This window comes from Salmo salar, chromosome ssa05 (assembly GCF_905237065.1).
Source record: "Salmo salar chromosome ssa05, Ssal_v3.1, whole genome shotgun sequence".
NCBI lineage: Eukaryota > Metazoa > Chordata > Actinopteri > Salmoniformes > Salmonidae > Salmo > Salmo salar.
This window is the reverse complement of record NC_059446.1, coordinates 38,663,180-38,689,355: the sequence shown is the minus strand read 5'-3', so window position 1 is coordinate 38,689,355 and position 26,176 is coordinate 38,663,180. Positions and strand designations below refer to the sequence as shown.

The 26,176-nt window shown below is 41.9% G+C and overlaps 1 protein-coding gene across 5 annotated transcripts in view; it reads left to right on the top strand.

Annotated features, from left to right (window-relative positions):
- The first annotated feature begins 709 nt into the window (after positions 1–709).
- The window catches only part of LOC106604875 (protein diaphanous homolog 1), a 137,486-nt gene continuing 112,019 nt past the window's right edge, over positions 710–26,176 (top strand). For 4 of the 5 annotated variants that reach the window (XM_014199962.2, XM_014199965.2, XM_014199961.2 and 1 more), the window contains exon 1: positions 710–1,484. In XM_014199962.2, coding sequence (XP_014055437.2) covers positions 1,386–1,484 — 99 coding nt within the window. In that variant the 5' untranslated portion in view covers positions 710–1,385. The remainder of the gene's footprint in view (positions 1,485–26,176) is intronic. The other variant, XM_014199963.2, reaches the window with a different exon arrangement.

Sequence of the window (26,176 nt, the reverse complement as noted above, 5' to 3'; positions counted from 1 at the left end):
TTTGTACACTCAGTGTATAGTCCGAGTTAGGATGGAGAACAATCAACACTTTTTATTTTTTCAATAAAAAATAACTACACCATTGATTTATCAAAAGCTCTTAAACCAAGCGTTCCATCAGCTATTGAAGATTAAAATTCCGAATAAAAAAAATTAAATAAAACATTCAACATTCAACAAAGGTTTGGATTGTTCTCATCCTCCCCCGAGCCTGTTATTCGTTTATTAACCACTAAGGGGTAGCCTAACACTGGTGATTAGTCTTTCTCCTTGAATCTAAGTCAAATTGGAAAATAATTACAACCTGAATCAAATCAGCAAGTTTATAAGGAGAAATGTATTTACCATCTCACAGTGACATGAATTGGTAGATTTGTTCTGTGGTTGTGTATAGTTGTGTTCTAAAGGGATCTTGTCATAGTGAATTATTTTGGAGCTGAGCTGGAGTTGTGTTGGACCGAGTAAAATATGACCCAAAAAATATAGCGGAGGGGGTATTCTGAAATTATAGGCTACTTTTCTCAAGTCTACATTTCAATCACTTAATGTTTCTCTTTTTATTAAGCAAGAGATTATTCATTTGTTTTGCATCATTCTACTTGACATGTGATTGTGGTTCACATTGATCAAATTTACAAGAATGATTTAAGGCCCTTCTACCCATCCATCTGTCATATCTCTCAGGTAATAGTTCTAGTGCGCATGGTCCTCCCCCACCCGTTCCAACTTGTTATGGCAGGAAGAAGCCTACCGTGGAAGGGTTTGAACGTTGTCACTCGGGAAAGTTAACTTGTTCCAGTAATGGAAACGAATTTGAGATGACTGTAATAATGGAGTCAACAGCGATATAACAAAGAACAACTTGTCTAATAGGAAAAACAACTTGTGGAAGTAGGAAGAGCCGTATTTTTTTTTTTTGTACCGAGTTTTAGCCTAGCTAGCATTACATTAGCCATCAGTCACTACCGCACAGACACTCAGGGAGGCACGCAATGGTTTTTGGGGGGGGATTACGGACGACTCTCCTTGCGACGAAAATTGCACAACATTTGTTGTAATGGTAAAGTTTTGTTTGTTCCAACAACAAAGAGTCGTCAAGAGTAGCTACAATACGTTTCCTTTCCACTGTTTGGGGGGGTACTTTGAATTTCCCTCCTTTTTCAATCCAAGGCGGATGAAAAGGGGTTTGGGGTTGTTATCTAGCACCAGTTAACTAGCCATTTGCTAATAGTTGTAGTCAGTTCTCAAGGGTACTTAGCTATACTTTTTTTTTCGTCGGAAAGGACAACTTTTGATAACTTTGTATCGAGGCAAAATCGGGAAATCACCGGGTGTGTTTGTGGATTTATTTTTGTTCTCCCTTTTGAGGAAATTATCTCTACACAATGGATCCTAATTCAGGCAATTCTGCCTCTGCTCCCAAAAGCAAGAAGGACAAGAAAGAAAAGAAAAACTATGAAGATGGAGACGGCAAAAAGAAATTTGTACGTATTCATTAAATATTTCACTGATTGTGAGTTAACTAATAATGCACTCCTGTTCAATGTTACTTGGGAACTCTGAGTTGCTACTTTTTGGTAGAACAAGTGGCAGAAGTTGTCAGAACGTTACCACTTAGATATCTACCTAACAAACCTGTTTGTTTATTTCATTTGCAGCCAGTGATTTTACAACATTCAGTGTGTTTTCGGACTACTCTGAAATCTGCAAGGCTAATGTCAATCGTGTTAACGTTACGTGGTTTGTGAAAAAATGAGGAAGTAACTAGCTAGCTATCCTCATGTTAAAACTCAAGTGTTGCAACGAGCTTACTAATGTAGCAAACGGCTTGACTCGCGGTTTGGCAACAGTAACTGTTGCAGGTTAGCTAGCTAGTGTTTGTTTTGGAGATGGTTCGGGTTTTCCACAGGTTGCTGTCTCCGGATTGAACCTGGGTAAAGTTATAGTTTAAAGTACAGTACACATGGAATAAATTCCTTTCTCCACTTTCCCACGTAGGCAAACAATTTGCATCGTCTCCCTTGCGGGCTAGTATTCAGAAATGTCATTTACACATCAATGATAAAATAAACTAATAGGAATGGGAAATGGATTTAAATAATATGCTACTTTGCATCGTAGAGTAAAACACTGACATGTGGTACATCACACTGATTTGAAATAGTCGCGTGGATGGCGATAGTGACGTCATAGCCATTTAGTACCCATGGCAAGAATGGGTGATTCAGTGTGATATCTAGAAGAGAGAGCACGGGGAGTCACCCGTAATTGCGGGTCATCATGGAGGGTAACGTGTCATTTAACCCCTGGCTAGTCTAGCAACAGTTGGAAACTGATATTCCACAGACAAATGGTAACCATAGAGGCCCAAATACACACCTGGTCAATGAGCACAGCTCCCCACCCTGTCACATGCTTTTGTAAGACTCCAATCCCCCCTCCACCCTCTCTAGAAAGCCCTTCACTCTCCCCGTTCTGAAGGTGCCAGTGACAGATGTTCTCAGCCCAGGCGTCCTGCCATGCTCGCTAGTGCAGATGTTTGCAACTTGAATGATTTGGCCAGGTTCCATGTGTAGGCTATGTGATCTGGTTTGCATTATCTTGATATAGGCCTAAGCTATATCACCATTGGCGATTAGTGTTTTCCACTAGCGTCAGCTATAGAGCTGGTTAGACACTACCCTTTCAGCCAGGTACTTTTCCCACTTAAATTAACTAGGCTACTTTTTTTTTTTTTTTTTACAATTCTCAAGTCAGAAAAAAAGTCTGCCGAGCACACTCCCGCTAGATGCATATTCTAGCGATCTATTGATAGGATGGTCGCCTGCCAGTCACAAAGTGAGCAATGCCAAGGAAACACTGCTGGTTTGACAGTCTGCTGTGTGTGTGTGTGTGTGTGTGTGTGTGTGTGTGTGTGTTGTACTCTGTGGTTGCAGTCACATTTGAAATATATAGGTCCAGGGCTTGACATTATCTTTTTTGGACAAGTGGGACAGAGTTTTTTTTATTTTTATTATTATTTTTTTTACTTGCCATTGGCAAAAAAAGGTGACTGAATGCAAGGAACTACTTCACAAAATACATATTATTATCACTGGTGTTGACAATGGAAGGCTGCTGGTCTCTGATCCCATGTAGTATATCTCCTGCTGTGTGGCCTTGAGCAAGGCACTTAACCCCCCACAAAGTAAAATACTGCACGATAGGCTGCACGTGGTCTGTCAACCCCCCCATACTTGGTGTGCAGGCTTTTGATCCAACCCTGCTCAAACACACCAGAGTCAGCCTTTTTATTTTAATATTTGTATTTTTTTTATACAATGTGGGGTGTTCTGGCAGGGCTGAAGATGGTTATCTATTTAGTCTGTTGTATGCTATATCATTATTTTACCTTCTGCTCAATTTCTCTAGCTTTCCTCTGGCAACGGCACACTGGCACACACCATGACTTTTCCAGGATTTTCATTGCTGACCAAAAAGGAGCTATAACTGGGCAAATGGAGTGCATTCGGAAATTATTCAGACCCCTTGACTTTTTCCACATTTTGTTACGTTAGTGTTATTCTGAAATTGATTTTTTTTTTGATCCCTCAATCTACACAATACTCAATGACAAAGAAATAGTTTTTTTTACATTTTGAAAATGTGTGTGTGTATATATATATATATATCTCACATTTTACATACCTATTCAGACCCTTTACTCAGTACTTTTGAAGCACCTTTGGCAGTGATTACAGCTTTGTCTTCTTGGGTATGACGCAACAAGCTTGGCACACCTGTATTTGGGGAGTTTCTCCCATTCTTCTCTGCAGATACTCTCAAGCTCTGTCGGGTTGGATGGGGTGCGTTGCTGTGGAGCTATTTTCAGGTCTCTCCAGAGATGTTTGATCGGGTTCAAGTCCGGGCTCTGGCTGGGCCACTCAAGGACATTCAGAGACTTGTCCCTTAGCCACTTTTGGTTGTGTTGGTTGTGTGCTTAGTGTTGTTGTCCTGTTTGAAGGTGAACCTTCTCCCCAGTCTGAGGTCCTGAGTGCTCTGGAGCAGGTTTTGATCAAGGATCTCTCTGTACTTTGCTCCGTTCATCTTTCCCTCGATCCTGACTAGTCTCCCAGTCCCTGCCTCTGAAAACATCTCCACAGCATGATTCTGCCACCACCATGCTTCATTGTAGGGATGGTGCCAGGTTTCTTCCAAATGTGACGCTTGGCATTCAGGCCAAAGAGTTCAATCTTGGTTTCATCAGACCAGGGAATCTTGTTTCTCATGGTCTGAGAGTCCTTTAGGTGCCTTTTGGCAAACTCCAATCGGGCTGTCGTGCCTTTTATTGAGGAATGGCTTCCATTTGGCCGCTCTACTGTAAAGGCCTGATTGGTGGAGTGCTGCAGAGATGGTTGTCCTTCTAGAAGGTTCTCTCATCTCCACAAAGGAACCCACGCCCACCTACATTTTATTTTTCTTCCACCCCAGTAGCCGGACGCCGCTCTGGTCTGGTGGAAGTTTTGGCACCGTGTCAGCTCTCCACAGCTGACTGGCCGGTGCTAGGCAGGGTTCCATCCCCGAAGGGGTTTCCCCCTTCCCTGGAGAACGGAGCTGATCTCGACCCAACAAACCAGCCATGGAGGTACATCACTCGCCGTGGAAGTCAAAGAAGGCGTCCTCTGGCAATAGGCGTCTCCATGGAGATGTTGAGCCCGGAACTGACACAGACCAGAAACAGCTTTGCCACCCTGGATCCAGAGGTTCCCGGCGCCTCTGTCCTTGGTGGCTTCCCAATCAAGATCGGATCCGGAGGTACCTGCATCTTCGTCCTTGGCTCTGTCTCCCTCTCCGGTGGCTTCTACCTCGGGTTCAAATCCTCGGAGCTCCCAGCCTCACCAGACCGTGAGGCTGCCTGAGAGACCGGCCCATTCAACATCATCAGCTGTCATCATAGGCAGCTCTATGGTGAGAAACATCTCGGCCCCCAAGGCAAAAACCCTGTGCTACCCAGGAGCATGAGTACAGGACATCACAAGGCTGCTTCCGACTGTTCTACCACAGATGCCGGGAGCTGACCCTATCGTAGTCCATGTGGGGTCAAATTACATCAGGAGGGATAGCTCGGAACATCAAAATGAATTTTAAAGAACTGATTTTAGCATTAAGACCCCAAAAAACTGCCAATAATTTCAGGTCCTGTACCATCGTTGGGCCGTGGGTGTGAAAGATTCAGCAGACTGCTGGCATTACACATTTGGCTAAAAGATTATTGTAGCTCTGCTGGAATCACTTTTATTGATAACTTTGACACCTTCTGGAAACAGAAGATACTCGACAGGAATGACAGAGTCCATCCAAATCATCTTGGCTCCTGGACTCTGTCCACGCATTTCAAGGCTGCGTTGAAACAATGACTGGTAAATGATCCAAGACCAGCTCAGTCAGTCCCTACCATTGTGACAATGAGTTGTCATAATGCTGCATCAAATCTACATGATCTTAGGGGCATTGGCAAACACTGTAAGTAATTTAGTTTATGTACCCCTAATTGCACCGAATACATCTGTTTACCCTACAGCTATTGTAAGCAGTAATCATGAGCCTATAAACCAGAGTTACACTGTTAGCACTGAGGCGGTGTGCAATAGTTGGAAGACCACTTTTTGCAGCTCACCCTGCGCTATCAGCTCCAATGTAAATAACATGGGTAAGTCTACCTCTGATAAGCTTCCCAGTAAAGCATTAAAAACAATCACGCAACCCAGAAAAGTGCCAAAGATAGCCCATATTAACATATGTAGCCTAAGAATCAAGGTCCATGAAGTCAATAACTTGCTTGTAACAGATGACATTCATATTCTATCTCTGAAACTCACTTAGATAATTCCTTTGATGACAGTGGTATTAATACATGGTTATAACATCTACCGAAAAGACAGAAATGCCAACGGAGGCGGTGTTGCGGTCTATATTCAGAACCACATTCCTGTAAAGATTAGAGATGATCTAATGTTAAATACTGTTGAAGTAATATGGCTACAGGTTCATCTGCCTCACATAAAGCCCATTCTTGTGGGAAGCTGCTATAGACCACCAAGTGCTAACAGTCAGTATCTGGATAATGTGTGTGAAATGCTTGATAATATATGTGATATCTACAGAGAAGTATGTTTTCTGGGTGGTTTTTAAATATTGGCTGGCTGTCATCAAGCTGCCCACTCAGGAAAAAACTTTAAACTGTAACCAGTGGCTGCAATCTGGATCAGGTTGTCAGTCAACCTACCAAGGTAGTTACAAACAGCACAGGAATTAAATCATCAACATGTATTGATCACATCTTTACTAAAGCTACAGATATTTGCTTCAAAGCAGTATCCAAATCCATAGGCTGTAGTGATCATAATATAATAACCATTAGAGGTCGACCGATTAATCGGAATGGCCGATTTAATTAGGGCCGATTTCAAGTTTTCATAACAATCGGTATTTTTGGACACCGATTTGTTTTTTTAAATGATTATTATTATAATTTTTTTAACTAGGCAAGTCAGTTAAGAACACATTCTTATTTTCAATGACGGCCTAGGAACGGTGAGTTAACTGCCTTGTTCAGGGGCAGAACGACAGATTTTTACCTTGTCAGCTCGGGGATTCATTTTTGTAACCTTCCGGTTACTAGTCCAATGCTCTAACCACCTGCCTTACATTGCACTCCACGAGGAGCCTGCATGGCAGGCTGACTACCTGTTACGCGAGGGCAGCAAGAATCCAAGGTAAGTTGCTAACTAGCATTAAACTTATCTTATAAAAAACAATCAATCTTAACATAATCACTAGTTAACTACACCTGGTTGATATTACTAGTTTATCTAGCGTGTCCTGCGTTGCATATAATCGATGCGGTGCCTGTTCATTTCTCATTGAATCACAGCCTACTTCGACAAACGGGTGATGATTTAACAAGCGCATTTGCGAAAAAAAGCACTTTCGTTGCACCAATGTACCTAACCATAAACATTAATGCCTTTCTTTAAAATCATTACACAAGTATATATTTTTAAACCTGCATATTTAGTTAATATTGCCTGCTAACATGAATTTCTTATAACTAGGGAAATTGTGTCACTTCTCTTGCGTTCCGTGCAAGCAGTCAGGGTATATGCAGCAGTTTGGGCCACCTGGCTCATTGCGAACTGTGTGAAGTCCATTTATTCCTAACAAAGGCCATAATTAATTTGCCATAATTGTACATAATTATGACATAACATTGAACGTTGCACAATGTAACAGCAATATTTAGACCTAGGGATGCCATCCGTTAGATAAAATACGTAACGGTTCCGTATTTCACTGAAAGAATAAACGTTTTGTTTTCGAAATGATAGTTTCCAGATTCGGCCATTTTAATGACCTAAGGCTCGTGTTTCTGTGTTATTATGTTATAATTAAGTCTATGACTTGATAGAGCAGTCTGACTGAGCGATGGTAGGCACCAGCAGGCTCGTAAGCATTCATTCAAACAGCACTTTCGTGCGTTTGCCAGCAGCTCTTCGCAATGCTTCAAGCATTGTGCTGTTTATGACTTCAAGCCGATCAACTCCCGAGATTAGGCTGGTGTAACCGATGTGAAATGGCTAGCTAGTTAGTGGGGTGCGCACTAATAGCGTTTCAAATGTCACTCGCTCTGAGACTTGGAGTAGTTGTTCCCCTTGCTCTGCATGGGTAATGCTGCTTCGAGGGTGGCTGTTGTCAATGTGTTCCTGGTTCGAGCCCAGGTAGGAGCGAGGAGAGGGACGGAAGCTATACTGTTACACTGGAAATACTAAAGTGCCTATAAGAACATCCAATAGACAAAGGTATATGAAATACAAATCGTATATAGAGAGAGAGAGTCCTATAATAACTACAACCTAAAACTTCTTACCTGGGAATATTGAGGACTCATACTCATGTTAAAAGGAACCACCAGCTTTCATATGTTCTCATGTTCTGAGCAAGGAACTTAAATGTGAGCTTTTTCACATGGCACATATTGCACTTTTACTTTCTTCTCCAACACTTTGTTTTTATATTATTTAAACCAAATTGAACATGTTTCATTATTTATTTGAGGCTAAATTGATTTTATTGATGTATTATATTAATTTAAAATTAGTGTTAATTCAGTATTGTTGTAATTGTAATTAGTAAAAAATAATAATCGGCCGATTTAATTGGTATCGGCTTTTACGGTCCTCCAATAATCGGCATCGGCGTTTAAAAATCATAATCGGTCGACCTCTAATAACCATATCTAGGAAAACCAAAGTTCCAAAGGCTGGGCCTAATATAGTGTATAAGAGGTCATACAAGAAGTTTTTTAGTGATTCGTATGTTGATGATGTAAAGAATATTTGCTGATCTATGGTGTGTAATGAGGAGCAACCAGACGCTGCACTTGACGCATTTATGAAACGACTTATTCCAGTTACTAATAAGCATGCACCGATTTAAGAAAATTCTTGTAAAAACTTAAATCCCTGCTAGCGTCCCAACACGACAACAGCCAGTGAAATTGCAGGGCGCCAAATTCAAAACAGAAATCTCATAATTACAATTCCTCAAGCATACAAGTATTATACACCATTTTAAAGATAAACTTCTTGTTAATCCAGCCACAGTGTCTGATTTCAAAAAGGCTTTACGGCGAAAGCATACCATACGATTGTTAGGTCAGCGCCTAGTCATAAAAAAACATACAGCCATTTTCCAGCCAAAGAGAGGAGTCACAAAAGGCAGAAAGAGAGAAAATGAATCACTAACCTTTGATCTTCATCAAATGGCACTCATAGGACTTCATGTTAAACAATACATGTATGTTTTTGTTTGATAAAGTTCATATTTATATCCAAAAATCTGTTTACATTGGCGCGTTATGTTCAGTAATGCTTTGCCTACAAAACATCCAGTGATTTTGCAGAGAGCCACATCAATTTACAGAAATACTCAAACTTTGATGAAAGATACAAGTGTTATGCATAGGATTATAGATAAACTTCTCCTTAATGCAACCACTGTGTCAGATTTCAAAAAAGCTTTACGGTGAAAGCACACCATGCGATAATCTGAGTACAGCGCTCATCCACCAAAACAAGCCATACAGATACCCGCCATGTTGTGGAGTCAACAAAAGTCAGAAATAGTGTTATAAATATTCACCTACCTTTGATCTTCATCGGAATGCACTCCCAGGAATCCCAGTTCAACAATACATTTTTTTTTTTCGATAAAGTTAATCTTTGTCTAAATACCTCCTTTTTGTTTGTGCGGTAATGTTGTAGAACATTCAAACAATGTATATATCAATTTAAATCTTCAATAATATTCCAACCGGACAATTCCTTTGTCTTTAGAAAGGAAAGGGAACAGAGCTCGCGCATGATCAACAACTAAAGGCTTTCAGCTGAGGCAGTTACTGTGACTGGTCTTATTCGCTCCCCTTTCACAATAGAAGCCTGGAACAACATTCTAAAGACTGACATCTAGTGGAAGCCTTAGGAATTGCAATCTGACCAAATTTACACTGTATATTGGATAGGCAATCACTTGAAAAACTACAAACCTCAGATTTCCCACTTCCTGGTTGGATTTTTCTCAGGTTTTCGCCTGCCATTTGAGTTCGGTTATACTCAGACATCATTCAAACAGTTTTAGAAACTTCAAATCTACTAATAATATGCATATCCTAGCTTCTGGGCCTGAGTAGCAGGCAGTTTACTCTGGGCACGCTTTTCTTCCAGATGTGAAAATACTGCCCCCTATCCCAAAGAAGTTAAATTACATTTTTGGGATTTTTTTTTGTCAGATGGCTCATCCATCACAAAGCCCACTGATATTGCAAACTACTTTAATGACTTTTTCATTGGGACGGGCATGTATATGTGCTTTCTTGAGCAGGGGGACCTTGCGGGCGCTGCAGGATTTCAGTCCTTCACGGCGTAGTGTGTTACCAATTGTTTTCTTGGTGACTATTGTCCCAGCTGCCTTGAGATCATTGACAAGATCCTCCTGTGTAGTTCTGGGCTGATTCCTCACCGTTCTCATGATCATTGCAACTCCACGAGGTGAGATCTTGCATGGAGCCCCAGGCCGAAGGAGATTGACAGTTCTTTTGTGTTTCTTCCATTTGTTAATAATCGCATCAACTGTTGTTACCTTCTCACCAAGCTACTTGGCGACGGTCTTGTAGGTCTACAATCTTGTCCCTGACATCCTTGGAGAGCTCTTTGGTCTTGGCCATGGTGGAGAGTTTGTAATCGGATTGATTGATTGCTTCTGTGGACAGGTGTCTTTTCATACAGGTAACAAGCTGAGATTAGGAGCACTCCCTTTAAGAGTGTGCTCCTAATCTCAGCTCGTTACCTGTATAAAAGACACTTGGGAGGCAGAAATCTTTCCAATTAAGAGAGGGTCATACTTATTTCCCTCATTAAAAAACATGCAGTTTTCTGGATTTTTTTGTTGTTATTCTGTCTCTCACTGTTCAAATAAACCTACCATTAAAATTATAGACTGATCATTTCTTTGTCAGTGGGCAAATGTACAAAATCAGCAGGGGATGTAATACTTTTTTCCCTCATTGTATTTCTAATGTTTTTGATAGGAATGTAGCCATCTACATTTTCTGATGTTTTCCTTGAAGTTAATTTTGCATTTACAGGAGAAAATTAGGCTACACCAAGAAAATACTGGAGAAAAGTAGCTGCACATCAGTCAGAGTTCTGTCTGCTGATAGAATGCCTGTTTGTGAGTTCTCATCCGAGTGGAGAAGTGCAACTGAAGCACAAAATAAGTCTGATGCCGAGCAGAAATGACGAAAGCATTTTAGATCTACGTTTACAAGACGCAGCAAGATATTTCTTATGCGTTTTGTAGTGTTTCCCTGCATAAAAACCGCAGAATTCTGAGTTAACGTGAACCCTGTGTTACAATGTTACGTGGATATTTTTGTTTAATTTAGAAAAAGCCTTTTTCAGTGTGAAAATCAGGTTAAAATAGGCCTATATTAGGCTGTACTTTTTTCTCTCTCGCTAAAATGAATACTCACGCAAGTATTCGAATAACCGTGCACATCCCTCACACACAGACACACACACAATGTGTGATAGCCTTTTGTTGTCACAGGAATTTTGAGGTCAGAGGTCAGAGAGATGTGATGATAAAGCTCTGTTGGGTGGATCCGCCATATCAGGTGTCCCTTATCTGTTACGTAATTGCGCCCAACGATCGTTCTACCAGTGTTTCATTCTCAGACATGATGGCGTTGGTGACAATGATGACACAACAAGCTTTGTCCCTGCACTATCTTGGATGGGTCGTTTTTTGCAATGTGACCCCATATCAAACTTACGTGAAAACACTGTCCGATGACGTCAACCCTCCAACTGCTGATCTAAGCCCTCAATTCGACTTCTTTTGCTTATTATTGCTGTTCTTCAGTAAGTTATTTTTGAGTAGAGACCAGGTTATAGAGATTGGTTTTAGTGCAGTTGACAAGAGACTGGGGTATTGCTCTCCTTTAGCATGCGGCAGTTAGCTTAAGGACGATGCTATCATGCTGCCTCGGCTCTTAGAGCTTTACTCCACACCGCTCTGCACTTTGTTGTGCTGTGTGGTCTCTGAGGGGACAGCCTTGGGCACAGAGGTCATTAGATCAACCCTGCCTAGACACTCCTCAAGCAGAAATAACCTTTTCCAGCATGCACCACTGCCTTCCACCTGCTGCCCACCAGACGGATGCCACTGATTTGACTCATGAACCCTCTGACCGTAATCCTACACACACAGTTACACTCTGAGTTTTCAGAACCCTCTAACACGACCGGGTAAATCCCATATGAATTCATAATCACTTTTTTTGACAGCCATCCTTTCGATTTTAAACACATTTCTATATGTTTGCCCATGGAAGAAGTGGTGAGAAAGTTACTATTTGGACATTTTCATATTTGCATATGTTGTAGCTTAGACCCTGCTTTACATCTGAGGTTTTTGTGTTGTGTCCGCTATTGGTTGAGACGCATGCTCTTGAATACAGGGTGGTTATCATTTCCGTCAAAGACATTGAATTCATAGAATGGACCTATGCCTTTAAACCACTGCAACAGGGCTCTACGGGGGGGGGGGGCAAACCATTTTGCTCACATTTGCGCCAAAAATGAGATGTGTGCGTACTGAAAAAGTAAAGTATGAGCACGTGTGCGAGTTGTGATTCAAAGCAAAACAAAATGCTGCCGTAGCTATTTTCAAAGTATTTCTGTCGTTTTTGTTTCATAGCTGGTAGCTAGCTAAGTCACACAAAGAACTAGTCCCATATATGCCACCTTGTGCAGCAACAGTGCCTGGGGTGCTATGTGCACTGAGAGTAAGGGGCTGAAAGATTCATTTTTAGAAGCGCACAGGCATAGAAGTTGGTAGAATTTACACTAAAGTCTTCTAAATGTAACATTCTCCTCCCTTGTTTTGGCTATTTACATTTTGTTCACACACTAGGTTGTTTTTCAATGTTAGTTTGAGCTTGCTCAACTGCTAGGGAAGAGATGTCGGAGAATCTCAGGTCTCACAGAAAGACATGCGAGTCCCACAACTTTAACGGCCCGCCGCTTAAAGGGCAGCTGAATATTTTTGTCTCACCTAAGTGACTCATATTTGAGGGTACGTTGTACTTGATTTAGCATGGAACACTCAACAAAAAAAAAAAATATTCAAAAACTTTTAGTCATTTTTTATCATTGTGCTCCTGAATTTCAACATGTGCTTCTAAATATTTCTACACCGGAGCACATGTGCTCCTTGTAAAAAATGTCAGCTGAGAGTCCTGTGCAATTTTAGCTGGTACACCATTGAATTTGAATTGAAATTTGAAATACTGTAAAACAGGTCAACTTTGAGCACCTTTTATCTCTTGAATGTTTTGGCATTCAGGCTCAAAAGTCACTTTCTGAGCAATACGTATGGAAGGTTTCGTTCAAATCAAAAAGGGGTGCTGTCAAAAAGGGATTGAATTCAAAAGGATTTACCCTTCCCTTAAAATCTATCAGTAGAGTTGTTCAGTCTCTCATTAGCTGTGCAGACAAGTGCACCTGGCTGTGCAACCTCTCTCTCTCTCTCTCTCTCTCTCTCTCTCCCCCCCCGATAAGAGCATATTGTAGCTCAGAGAATGAGAGCTCATGTGAAACTGGAGTGGTTAATGCACTCTTAGCTCTGAGGTGAATGTGAGTGAGGCGGAGGGAAGGGAACACAGGGTGAGAGGTGTAGGGAGCACCGGAGGAGGATGCAAATGAGCCTAGTAGAGATTCCACAGTAGATTAAGAAGAAGACATTGCAAAATGAAAATGACTTGGATCTGATTTAATGGTGTTTTTAGTCTTGTCTTTTTTTGCTCAGAAAAGGGGGGGGGGGATTAAATGGCTCGAAGAGAATCAAATGGTTTAGGCTATAGGCTACCTCAGCTCTTTGTAGTCTATTTGAATGGGATCCTTGCTCAAGTGCACTCTGATCCAATCCAAATGTGCACTACTCTAGTTCTTAAGGGGCACCGTCCTGCTGACAAGTAGGAAAAACATTCTATATATTTATTATTATTGTTATAGAAAGCCTATAGACCTACACTGTGGCCCTTGACAACTGGAGTTGTACACCCCTCTCTCTGAGCTGAGAGCGTATTATGTATGCTTGACACATTTAGCTGATAGACAGAGCAGGTCCAGAGTCTGTAGCCTAAAGAGTGTGCTCCATCTGTCCTTATTCTGAATAAGTGAGTTGTGTAAAAAGTCTTCACATTGTTAAGGAAAAGCAGGTGGATGAATGCACTCGCTCACTGCAGGAATCGCATCTACATAATCTCTTTTAAAAATAGTGAGCCAGCATGTTTCCAGCACTTATTTCCATGACTCATTTTAAAATACATTTTCTCATGATCTCTGTCTCTCTGCAGCAGATATACACTCAGTGGCCAGTTTATTAGGTACACCCACCGAGTACCGGGTCGGACCCAGCTTTGCCACAACAGCCTGAATTGTCCACTTCTCAGCTGTCCAGTGCTGGTGATCACTGGAGCCGCTTCTTGTTGTTTTTTACTGATAGTAGTGGAACCGTGTGTGGTCGTCGGCTGCAATAGCCCATCCTTGACGAGGACCGACGATGTTGTGCATTCCGAGATGCGGTTCTGTACACCACTGTTGTACTGCGCCTTTATCTGCCTTTTTGTGACCCGTCAGTTAGCGTGATTCTTGCCATTCTTCTTTGACCTCTCAATGAGCCGTTTTCCCCACAGGAATGCCGCTGACTGGATGTTTTGGGTTTGTCGCACCCTTCTCTGTAAACCCTAGAGGAGGCCGGCCATTTCTGAGATACTAGAACCAGTGCGCCTGGCATCGGCGACCATAACACGCTCAGTCGCTTAGGTCACTCGTTTTTCCCCTTTCTAACTTTCAATCGAACAGTAACTCGATGCCTGTCTACCTGCTTTATATAGCAAGCCACGGCCACGTGACTCACTGTCTAGGATCCAACCATTTTCGTGAACGGGTGGTGTACCTACTAAAAGTGTATAGTTAGCAATAGTTTGGAACGTTGCAATAAAATCCCAGTATCAAATCGCAATACATATAGAATTGCTGGTTCGCGATACATATCGGCACCTGAGTATCGCGATAACATCGTATCGCGATGTCCCTGGCAATTCCCTGGGGCTCCCGAGGGGCGCAGCGGTCTAAGGCACTGCATCTCAGTGCAAGAGGCGTCACTGCTGTCCCTGGTTCGAATCCAGGCTACGTCACATCCGGCCGTTATTGGGAGTACCATAGGGCGGCGTGTGGCCCAGCGTCGTCCGGGTTTGGCCGGTATAGGCCCGTCATTGTAAGTAAGAATTTGTTCTTAACTGACTTGCCTAGTTAAATAAATATAAATACATTTAAATAAATCAAACGTTCCTAACCCTACTACTGATGTGGTCTCCCAGCACTAGATGATTGCCATGTGTTGACTCTGTGTTGAGTCATTGAAATGGCTGTGTAGTGGGTGACTGCTGTGGTGTTTCTCCCAGTGTCAGTCAGTCAGATGAGTGACACCAGCACGGCGCTAACGGAACTGGACACAGCCACAAGGGACACGGGTGCTGTGACAACCTCTACTCTTCAAACGTCAGGGCTGAAGAGCTGCGTGTTGGTGTGCATTCTGCCTTATAATTGTGCGCACTTATTTGTTGTGGAATGTGTGAGAGAGGGCGGCAAAGAACCAGAACACTGCTGACTTCATTCTCTGTTAGAGAATGAAGTCACGTTAGTGAATTTCCCCGTTCTTCTCTCAAGGACTTTGAACAAGTGCCTGTGTGTGTGCATGGAGCCCACTGCTTGGTTTTTATTGAATATTCCACACATTTAACTGCTGCTGCTGCTGGTTCCACCTGCTTTGATGGTGACAGATTGCTCTTTTGCACGGTTGACTTGAGTGAACCAACAGCTAGGCTATACATACGCTTTATTCTGGCTATTTCTCCTCTCGGTTTTATCACTGGTAAATTCTGACTATTCCTTTTTGACACATTCTACAAACTCATGCCTCTTCCCTTCATCGCCAAACAGGGCTCGCATTAATCCCGATATTGAATTTAGGCCACTCTCTGCTGTGTTTGCCGCTGAGCTGCTCTTGAGACTAGAGCTGGCACAATTACACTGTAACCGTGTAGGCCTAACCAACAGTTATGGATGAAGATAAATACAAAGTGTAAAGCGGTTATTTTATGTTTGGTGTGGAACAAACATCTGGCTGAAGACGGGACGGCTGGGCATTCATGCGGTTGAGTCAGCATCTGCTGTAACATGGGCCTCCGCAACGTTATGAAACCTTGTTTTCTCCTTGCTGAAACAAGCAAGGCGGTGTAGCAAACGAGCCTTCGGTTGTCTAGGCAACGCCCCCCCCCCCGCAACCCATGCAGTCAGGATCGGAGGAGAAAATGTGCGTCTTAAAAATGATTTGAACGGTTATTACGGTGACTTGTCATTTGACTGATCAATAACCATCATCCAAAGGTAACGCTGTACTTGACACCCAGCGTCATAACATGTTATGACACGGTTATTACATGTTATACCGTAATATGGTAATAACACTGTCATGACACATATTTAGACCTGTTGTGACACATTGTGTTATTTTATGGCTGGTACATGACGCTGGCTGTCAAGTAAAGTGTTACCCATCCAAAATGTCATGATGGTCACAGCCCGAGCTGAGAAATATGCTAACCTTTCAACTCTTCAGTTGTATTTATAGGAGTGGGAGTCATTTCTTCTTTTTGTTTTCCCACACCCTTTTTTTTGTTTCTCTTCGTTTTTATTTCCCCCTTCGTTTTAGGAAACAGTTGGGTTACAGTATTACCTGATTTTTACTATCAATGTTCCGTTACTAAGTTTCAAGTCTTCACGATGCCAATTTGACTTAGTAATTGTGTGTGTACATAGACACAAGCGTTTTGACTCTTTGGTCTATATTGTTTCAGAAATCCGAAACAGGAAGTTATATTTTTCTTCCCCATTGCCCATTTATATCACTACACCCCTCCTCTCCATCCATTGTTGCAGGACTCAAAGGCACCCGCGTGGGTAGTGAATACGTTCACATAACTCAAACTCACTATTTACATTTTTAACCATACTGTCACTGAGAAGGAGTGCTAGGCTACCTCATGGTTAAAGGACGCAGGGCCTTACTCTTATTAGTGAGCGCTAATGGACACATGGGTAGTAAATACACAGGGAGATGAATCAGGGAAAGGCAACTGGCAACCTGTTTAACATGCCCTGTTTATCTTACCAACACGATATGGGCAAAACATCTAGACCTTATTTTTTTTTAACCAAATATTGCAATTGATTTAAGAGCGCAAGTGAAAACATTTGGGGTTACTGTTGGAATCATGGAAGTAGAATGATTATTCTAATTCTAGAATGTAATAGTGGGCACTTTGAGTACAGTATTTGACATGACAGCGAATGGAAAAAGCCAGGGAGGTCTTCATAGAATTAGAATACTGACAGGATCTCTATGGAGGCGTGAATGTTTGACTGATCACTGACAGCCATTATCCATTCCAAGCTTTTATAATTTTTTTGGTCACATATTTCCTGCTGTGGCTTTCCAGCCTGTAGGTTCTGCAGCACTTTATATCACCATAGTAACACACTTCCTGATTTTCGAGCGGTCCAATCAGAGTGCTGCACAACTTACTGAGGTGTCTCACCTCAGCCAAACGAATCCACATCACTTCAGCCACACTAAACATGAGGATATCTTAGGGTCGAATCCATTTTGGCTTCTGCAAATTAACTTGAAATTGCCCATTTTAAAATATTGTGCACAGCTTGTAATATTGAATTGTGTCCCGAGAGTGTCAGTTGAGTGAGGCACCAGACGGGTATCATTTTAAAGGACAAAAGCCGCTCATTCCTTTTTAATTTACGGTGTTTAACACTATGTGAGAACAATATTTTTTTTTGTGAACATGTTTCATTTTGGCGTTTTTATAATAAGGTTGGAGGAAACATGGAAAATTGTTGTGGAAATCTGTTGCTACAAAATCCACAATGCAAACGTAGCTACACACAATAATACCAATGACAATTTCAGCTTGTAATGTAGCTAGTTAGTGCAGTTTGTTGCGATTTTATAGCTATCAATTTAGGAGTCAACAATCTTACCATGTTCAACCTGCAGATCGATGTGCCTCAGTGGAGTCTACCATTCACAACGGCAGCTATACTTTTGAGGAGATGGGAAACATTGCCCAATGCTACGTCAATGGGCCGCGCAGTGCATTTTGGGCCATTCTGGGACAAGGAGCGCAAAAAAAAAAAAACATTAGCATGAATTTCGTCAACAAGAAGTACAACATTACAAATCTTTACAAAAATGCACTGTATTTTCAAATAAATTGCCTTTCGAAAGTATTCAGACCCCTTGACTTTTAACGCATTTTGTTACGTTACAGCCTTATTCTAAAATTGATTAAATAGTTATTTTTTCTCATCAATCTACACATAATACCCCATAATTACAAAGCGAAAAACAGGTTTTTAGAAATATGTTATTTACATAAGTATTCAGACCCTTTTGCTATGAGACTCAGGTGCTATTGAGCTCAGGTGTATCCTGTTTCCATTGCTTTTCCTTGATGTTTCTACAACTTGATTGGAGTCCACCTGTGGTAAATTCAATTGTTTGGAAATGATTTGGAAAGGCACACACCTGTCTATATAAGGTCCCACAGTTGACAGTGAATGTCAGAGCAAAAACCAAGCCATGAGGTCAAAGGAGTTGTCCGTAGAGCCCCGAGACAGGATTGTGTCGAGGAACAGATCTGGGGAAGGGTACCGAAAACTTTCTGCAGCATTGAAGGTCCCCAATAACACAGTGCTCTTCATTCTTAAATGGAAGAAGTTTGGAACCACCAAGACTCCTAGAGCTGGCCGCCCGGCCAAACTGAGCAATCCGGGGAGTTGGGCCTTGGTCAGGGAGGTGACCAAGAATCCGATGGTAACTAACAGAGCTCCAGAGTTCCTCTGTGGAGATGGGAGAACCTTCCAGAAGGACAACCATCTCTGCACCACGCCACCAATCAGGTCTCTATGGTAGAGTGGCCAAATGTAAGCCACTCCTCAGTAAAAGGCACATGACAGGACTCTCAGACCATGAGAAACAAGATTATCTGGTCTGATGAAACCAAGATTGAACTCTTTGGCCTGAATGCCAATCGTCATGTCTGGAGGAAACCTAGCTCCATCCCTACGATGGTGCCAGGCTCCCTAGTGACGCAGCGGTCTAAGGCACCGCATATCAGTGCTAGAGGCGTCACTACAGACCCTGGTTCAATTCCAGGCGGTTTCACAACCGGCCGGGATTGGGAGTCCCATAGGGCGGCGCACAATTGGCCCAGTGTCGTCCAGGTTATGGTTTGGCCGGGGTAGGTCGTCATTGTAAATAATAATTTGTTCTTAACTGACTTGTAGAGTTACATTTTAAAAAATACTGTGAAGCATGGTGGTGGCAGCATCATTCTGTGGGGGTGTTTTTCAGCGGCATAGACTGGGAGACTAGTCAGGATTGAGGCAAAGATGAATGGAGCAAAGTATAGCGATATCCTTGATGAAGAGCACTCAAGACCTCAGACTGGGGTAAAGGTTCACCTTCCAACAGGACAACGACCCTAAGCACACAGCCACCACACGCGGGAGTGGCTTCCGGACAAGTCTCTGAATGTCCTTGAGTGGCTGAGCCATAGCCCGGATTTCAACCCGATCGAACATCTCTGGAGAGACCTGAAAATAGCTGTGCAGTGAAGCTCCCTATCCAACCTGAGAGCTTAAGAGGATCTGCAGCGAAGAATGAAACTCCCCAAATACAGGTGTGCCAAGCTTGTAGTGTCATACCCAAGAAGACTTGAGGCTGTAATCGCTGCCAATGGTGCTTCAGCAAAGTAGTGAGTAAAGGATCTGAATACTTATGTAAATTTGATATTTCAGTTTAATGTTCAATACATTTGCAAAAAAAAAATCTAAACCTGTTTTTGCTTTGTTTTTGTGTGTAGATTGTTTTGTTTCCTCAATCTAATCAATTTTAGAATAAGGCTGTAACACAAAATGTGGGAAAAGTCAAGTGGTCTAAGTACTTTCCGACCGCATTATGATTAACTTGCTATCTGTAGTAATGTATAGTGTTGGAATTGTGACATCACCTACTTTCGATGAAAATAGTCACGTTTCTCGACATATACACTGACTTTGAGAAGGGATCGCGTGGCAATTAGCTTAGCAACCGCGTGACGCAGCATGACAATGTAAACACGATTGGTCGACAGTCTGCTGGGTGGGGTGTTACGCTTTCCTTTATTAATTGGATTCCCATCTACTTTCTGTAATATCTCTGGCAACTGCACCATGCAATTCACCCTGGACTAAAGAGGCAGACAAATAGGACAAATGTGCTAGTAGACCCTTTGTTAAATTCCCCATTTCTCCAGGTAGGAATATCGCTATAATATGACCAAAGACATCCACCCGACTTATGCCATCGGCCAGTATTGAAATCGGACATGTATGATGGATGTTTTCGCGTTTTTAAAAGTCGTTATTCCTATTAACTTCCAGTGTAGTGAGCGACTTTAACACAGTGTTACGTCGTACCGGACGGATTTCTGCCTGCTTGAACGCCAATAACTCCCATGAAAACATGAAATGACTCAGGGAATTGATAGAGGATCACCCAGAGATGCACAAAAACAATGTAACATTCAAAATGGGGGAACCTTTCCTTTTATTAAGTCATGGTGAAGTTTGCGACTCGTGTTATTGATAATCATTGCCACTGTTTAGCCCTGGAGTGGGGAGTCGTGTAACTGACGGCCAGGGATGTTGCATGATGAGGATCTGCTTCTTACAGTGACTCACAGAAGGATTACAGAGGATGAGTGACTTACCTACCTGCGTCTACATGCTCACTCAGACACGTTCTTATGTACGTACACACACACACAGATAGCTCGTGGCTGCAGGTTTGTGTGTGATAACATGGGCTTTTTCTAAATCTGTGGAATATGAAAAAAATGGGTTTATATGAAATAAATAATACAAATACTGAGCTAAATTGCATGCAATTTTTTTGGGGGAAAGTATATTATTTTATACTAATGCAATTAAAAAAATCTATATTATTGGCACCCCTGTTTTCAGTACTCCAGCACTCTCCCCTTGACAGGATAACGACACTGAGCCTTTTTCTAAAATGTTTCATGAGATTGGACAACACATTGGGAGGAGTCTTAGACCAGTCCTCAATACAGAATCTTTCCAGATCCTTGATATCCTTCGTCTGTGCATATGGACTGGCCTTTCAACTCAAACCACAGGTTTTCAATGGGGTTCAAGTATAGAGACTGAGATGGCCATTGCTAAATGCTGGGTTTTTTGTGGTCAATTAAACGTTTCTTTCGATTTTGATGTGTGCTTGGGGTTATTGTCTTGCTGGAAGATCAACTTGTGACCAAGTGTCAGCCTCCTGGCAGAGGCAACTAGGTTTTTGGTTGAAATGTCCTGGTACTTGATAAAGTTTATGATGCCGTTGACCTTAACAAGGGCCACAGGACTAGTGGAAGCAAAATAGCCCCAATACGTCAAAGATGCACCACCTTATTTTACCGTCGCTAAAAGACACATGCTTCTGTTTTTCGATCCCAAATCCACCACTGTTGTGCATTGCCAAATAGCTCTATTTTCATGTAATCTGACCCCTTATCTTTTTGACATTTTATTTTATTTCTTGTTAAACCAAATCTCTTTCTCTGAGCAGTTGTATTAGTATAACATCATTTCCCCATTTGTATCATCATACAATATAGCTCAGTATTTGTTTATTTTATAGTATTTCTTTTGCTTTTCTTTTTCAAGGTTGGCAATAATTATGGACCTGACTGTATATTCATTTACAAAGCTAACAGACTGAATTTTAATCTACCCTCCCCGAAAACAATCCGTTCCAGGCTTCATGGTGTATTTCTGAGTCTTTCCCTTTTAAAACCATAGAAATGGCCCCTCAACGGGGTTAGAGGAGTAGAAAGCCACAGGTCTGGTAATGAAAATGACGAGGGGATCAATTGATTGGTCCAAAGCGTGGTTACCACCCCCAATGCCGACAAATGGAAGAGGTAAAACTTAGAGCGAGGCGGTCTAGACTAGCAACGGTCACAACAACCATTCTTATTTAAACAACACTTAAGTACAAGCATATCAATGTTAGAATATTGTAGAGAACAATAATGATTAATTGTGTGTGAGTCATAGCGACATTGGGCAAAGAACTACATTTTGACATTCATTTAGTAGCACCCGCTTGAATTTACCTGTATTTCACTACATTCTAGAGCAGTGAGTGAACGCCCTATAGTCTCGTGACACTTAACCGGTACAATGCATTAAGGAGCCTGAGCCAAGTAACAGATTCAGTAAGCCCTGTCTCCCCTTAGTTACATTTCAGGAAGGTAGAGCTCTGTCTTTGGGATAAAAAAGAAAGGGGTCATTCAGGGTCATTCTGTCACATCTGTTCTGCCTCTGGCTTCCTCACTGAAGTCACTCTCTCTTTTCTCTATTCATTATGTCTGTGCTAGGGTTGGGCGGTATCCTGTTTTTCATACTGTACCATACCGGGGGAATACGGTATTACTGGAAGTACACACAAGGTGTGCTATTTATGTACATCATTTTTTGGGGGGGACGCACAAAACTATTTAGGCAACAGGGATCTTGATCCAGGAAGGGATTGAAGGTCCCTGGTCTGTGTACCAGTCTTTAGCTAACATTCCACTCGTTGTCATTGCCAAAGAGACACTGACGACCTTTCGGCAGTCTCAGCGTTCAGTATGAAGCTGGAGTTATGCAATTATGGAGGAGTTGCTCATTAGTTGTTGGAAATAATATTTTCCATGACATGCAGAGCCTCAAATAGAATTAGAATTATTAAGTCACAAACAAATATTTAGCTCTTAGCTAGGCAAGTTGTATTTTCAGGCTTAAAATCAAAGCAAAGGTGTTGTGGTTGGAATTGCAGTATGTATCTAGTTTGAGAATTTAGTTATGAGCTAGTAACCTTTGTCCAGAGGAAACCAGTCTGTCAAACGAAAAATTGTTGCTTAGCAACCAGATACCAACATGTTCTGTGGAGAAAAAGTGATAGTTCCATTTAAGTGATAATGCCTAAGAAGCCGGTGTTTTGAGGATATATTGATACGGGTGTTAGGGCTGAGACAATGTTGAGGGCCGGCAAACCGTGCCAATATATCCTCCAAACACTGGCTTCGAAGGCATTATCCCTTTTTATTCAACAGGTTACAAACGTATTCAAATAATAATTTTCATTTTCTAACATTATTTTGATGAATTTATAAATATTATTTCATCCTTCCGCAAGATATAGCCCCGACACACATCTAGGGTTGCTACCCAAGCCAGCTGGTCGGTCGTTCTATCGGTTCGGTTGCCAGACGTTTTGTTTGACTTTTACATTTATTTATTAAAAAAAGAAATGTTTTTACATTTTGTATATATCCATAAAATGATGACGGCTGATTCATGATTTCGACTGGCTGAGAAACGCTGTCTGTGTCTTGTACCAACACGTTGATTTCTATGGGACAGCTGGAGATCAAATTTGAATATTGAAACAATGTTGCAAATGTTGGAGAGACTGAGAGCAAGGTTTATACAGTTGAAATCGGAAGTTTACATACACTTAGTTTGGAGTCATTAACTCATTTTTCAACCACTCCTCAAATGTATTGTTAACAAACTATAGTTTTGGCAAGTCAGTTAGGACATCTACTTTGTGCATGACACAAGTCATTTTTCCAACAATTGTTTAGAGGTTATTTCACTCATAATTCACTGTATCATAATTCCAGTGGATCAGAAGTTTACATGCACTAAGTTGACTGTGCCTTTAAACAGCTTGGAAAATTCCAGAAAATTATGTCATGGCTTTAGAAGCTTCTGATAGGCTAATTGGCATAATTTGAGTCAATTGGAGGTGTACCTGTGGATGTATTTCAAGGCCTACCTTCAAACTCAGTGCCTCTTTGCTTGACATCATGGGAAAATCAATAGAAATCAGCCAAGACCTCAGGAAAAAAAATTGTAGACCTCCACAAGTCTGGTTCATCCTTGGGAGCATTTTCCAAATGCCTGAAGGTACCACGTTCATCTGTACAAACAGTAGTACGCAAGTATAAACACCATGGGACCATGCAGCCGTCATACCGCTCAGGAAGGAGACTCGTTGTGTCTCCTAGAGATGAACGTACTTTGCTGTGAAAAGTGCAAATCAATCACTGAACAACAGCAAAGGACCTTGTGAAGATGCTGGAGGAAACGGATACAAAAGTATCTATATCCACAGTAAAACGAGTCCTATATCGACATAACCTGAAAGGCCCGCTCAGCAAGGAAGAAGCCACTGCTCCAAAACCACCTTAAAAAAGCCAGACTACAGTTTGCAACTGCACATGGGGACAAAGATCGTACTTTTTGTGTCCTCTGGTCTGATGAAACAAAAATAGAACTGTTTGGCCATAATGACCATCGTTATGTTTGGAGGAAAAGGGAGAGGCTTGCATGCCGAAGAACACCATCCCAACCGTGAAGCACAGGGGTGGCAGGATCACGTTGGGTGGGTGCTTTGCTGCAGGAGGGACTGGTTCCCTTCAGAAAATAGATGGCATCATGAGGTAGGAAAATTATGTGGATATATTGAAGCAACATCTCAAGACATCAGTCAGGAAGTTAAAGCATGGTCGCAAATGGGTCTTCCAAATGGACAATGACCCCAAGCATACTTCCAAAGTTGTGGCAAAATGGCTTAAGGACAACAAAGTCAAGGTATTGGAGTGGCCATCGCAAAGCCCTGACCTCAATCCCATAGAAAAGTTGTGGGCGGAACTGAAAAAGCGTGTGCGAGCAAGGAGGCCTACAAACCTGACTCGGTTACACCAGCTCTGTCAGGAGGAATGGGCCAAAATTCACCATCTTATTGTGGGATGCTTGTGGAAGGCTACCCAAAACATTTGACCCAAGTTAAACAATTTAAAGGCAATGCTACCAAATACTAATTGAGTGTATGTGAACTTCTGACCCACTGGGAATGTGATGAAAGAAATACAAGCTGAAATAAATAATTCTCTGTACTATTATTCTGACATTTCACATTCTTAAAGTGGTGATCCTAACTGAATTTGTACTAGGATTAAATGTCAGGAATTGTGAAACTGAGTTTAAATGTATTTGGCTAAGGTGTATGTCTACTTCCGACTTCAACTTTACAAATCTCCGCTGTTGAAAACTAAATGTTTGTCTAAAAGAAATGTAGATAATGTCTACATGCTTTTTTAGTGGAGATCAATTGACTGGCTGGGTTGATGAGACAGTGGATTGTGCAGTCAGATGGAATAGAGTAAATAGGCATTTTATTGTAATAGATTCAACCAGTGGTCATTTATAAGCAGTGCCGTAGCACGCTGCCCCCAACTCCCCCCGAAAATAAATATATTTTTAAACAGTATTGAAAATCATTTCGTCGGTATTTCGAAATATACCTCAGTATACGGTATATCGCCTAGTCCGTGTCTATTTTCATTGAAAACTGCTGCTGGTTTTCTCTCTTGCCTGTCTCTACGTGCTTCTGCAGTACCCAGATACAGACAGACTCTGATGGCCATGTAGATAAACAGTCCCATAAACATTGTCAGTGTGTGTAGTATGATGTCGTTATCGGTGTTCTGTGTGGGATTAGTAGGATTAGAGCGTGACTCCCATTCTGACTGACTGACTGACAGATTACTGCTAGTCTGAGGCTGTCCTGTTACACCCTAGACAGCACAGGTAAACAAGCACACACCACAGTGGAACCTTGTGTCGTTCATAGAGTGAGGTTTTTTTGTTGTCAGTGTGTGGGGCGTCGGGGAGTAAATTGTCCCTGTCAGTTTGAATAAGCACACTGAAAGAATGTGTGCCTTTGGAAGGGTTTGGAGTTTTTCCACTCGCACACTCTCGCTCTCCCTCTTCCCCTCATTTTCTCTATAAAGATGGGTTTAAATTGTTGGAGACACTGGAATGACAGTCCCAGCTCCGATACCTCATACACCCCCACCACACACACACCACACACACACACACAGACAACACACAATTTTTTTATTCCAGTGAGATGAATGGTCATGCATGGCGCACGCAAAAGTGAAGTGAGGCTGGTGTTGGCAGTGAGTGTAGGAAACAGAGCTTAACCTGCAATCCGTCATTAACATATTAATCACTCTAATCTGATGTGACAGGATGGGATGTAGGTCGGGCTTTCTGCTGATCAGGTGTCATTTAAGTATGAAAGGAAGAGATGGGGGGGGGGGGTGAAGAGAGACAGCTAGTAGTGAGGGAGGCAGGAAGTGGGAACCTGAGAAATATCACTCTTCAGTGGAGTGGACTGCAGTCATGTTTCATGCGTACACTTAGCTGAAAACCTTTATAAAATTAATGTTACTATTTGAACTTTGACACTTTGTTTTATCACCACCAATGAGGTCTGCTGGGCAGACCTATAATTGTGATTTTAGGGGCAAGGCCAC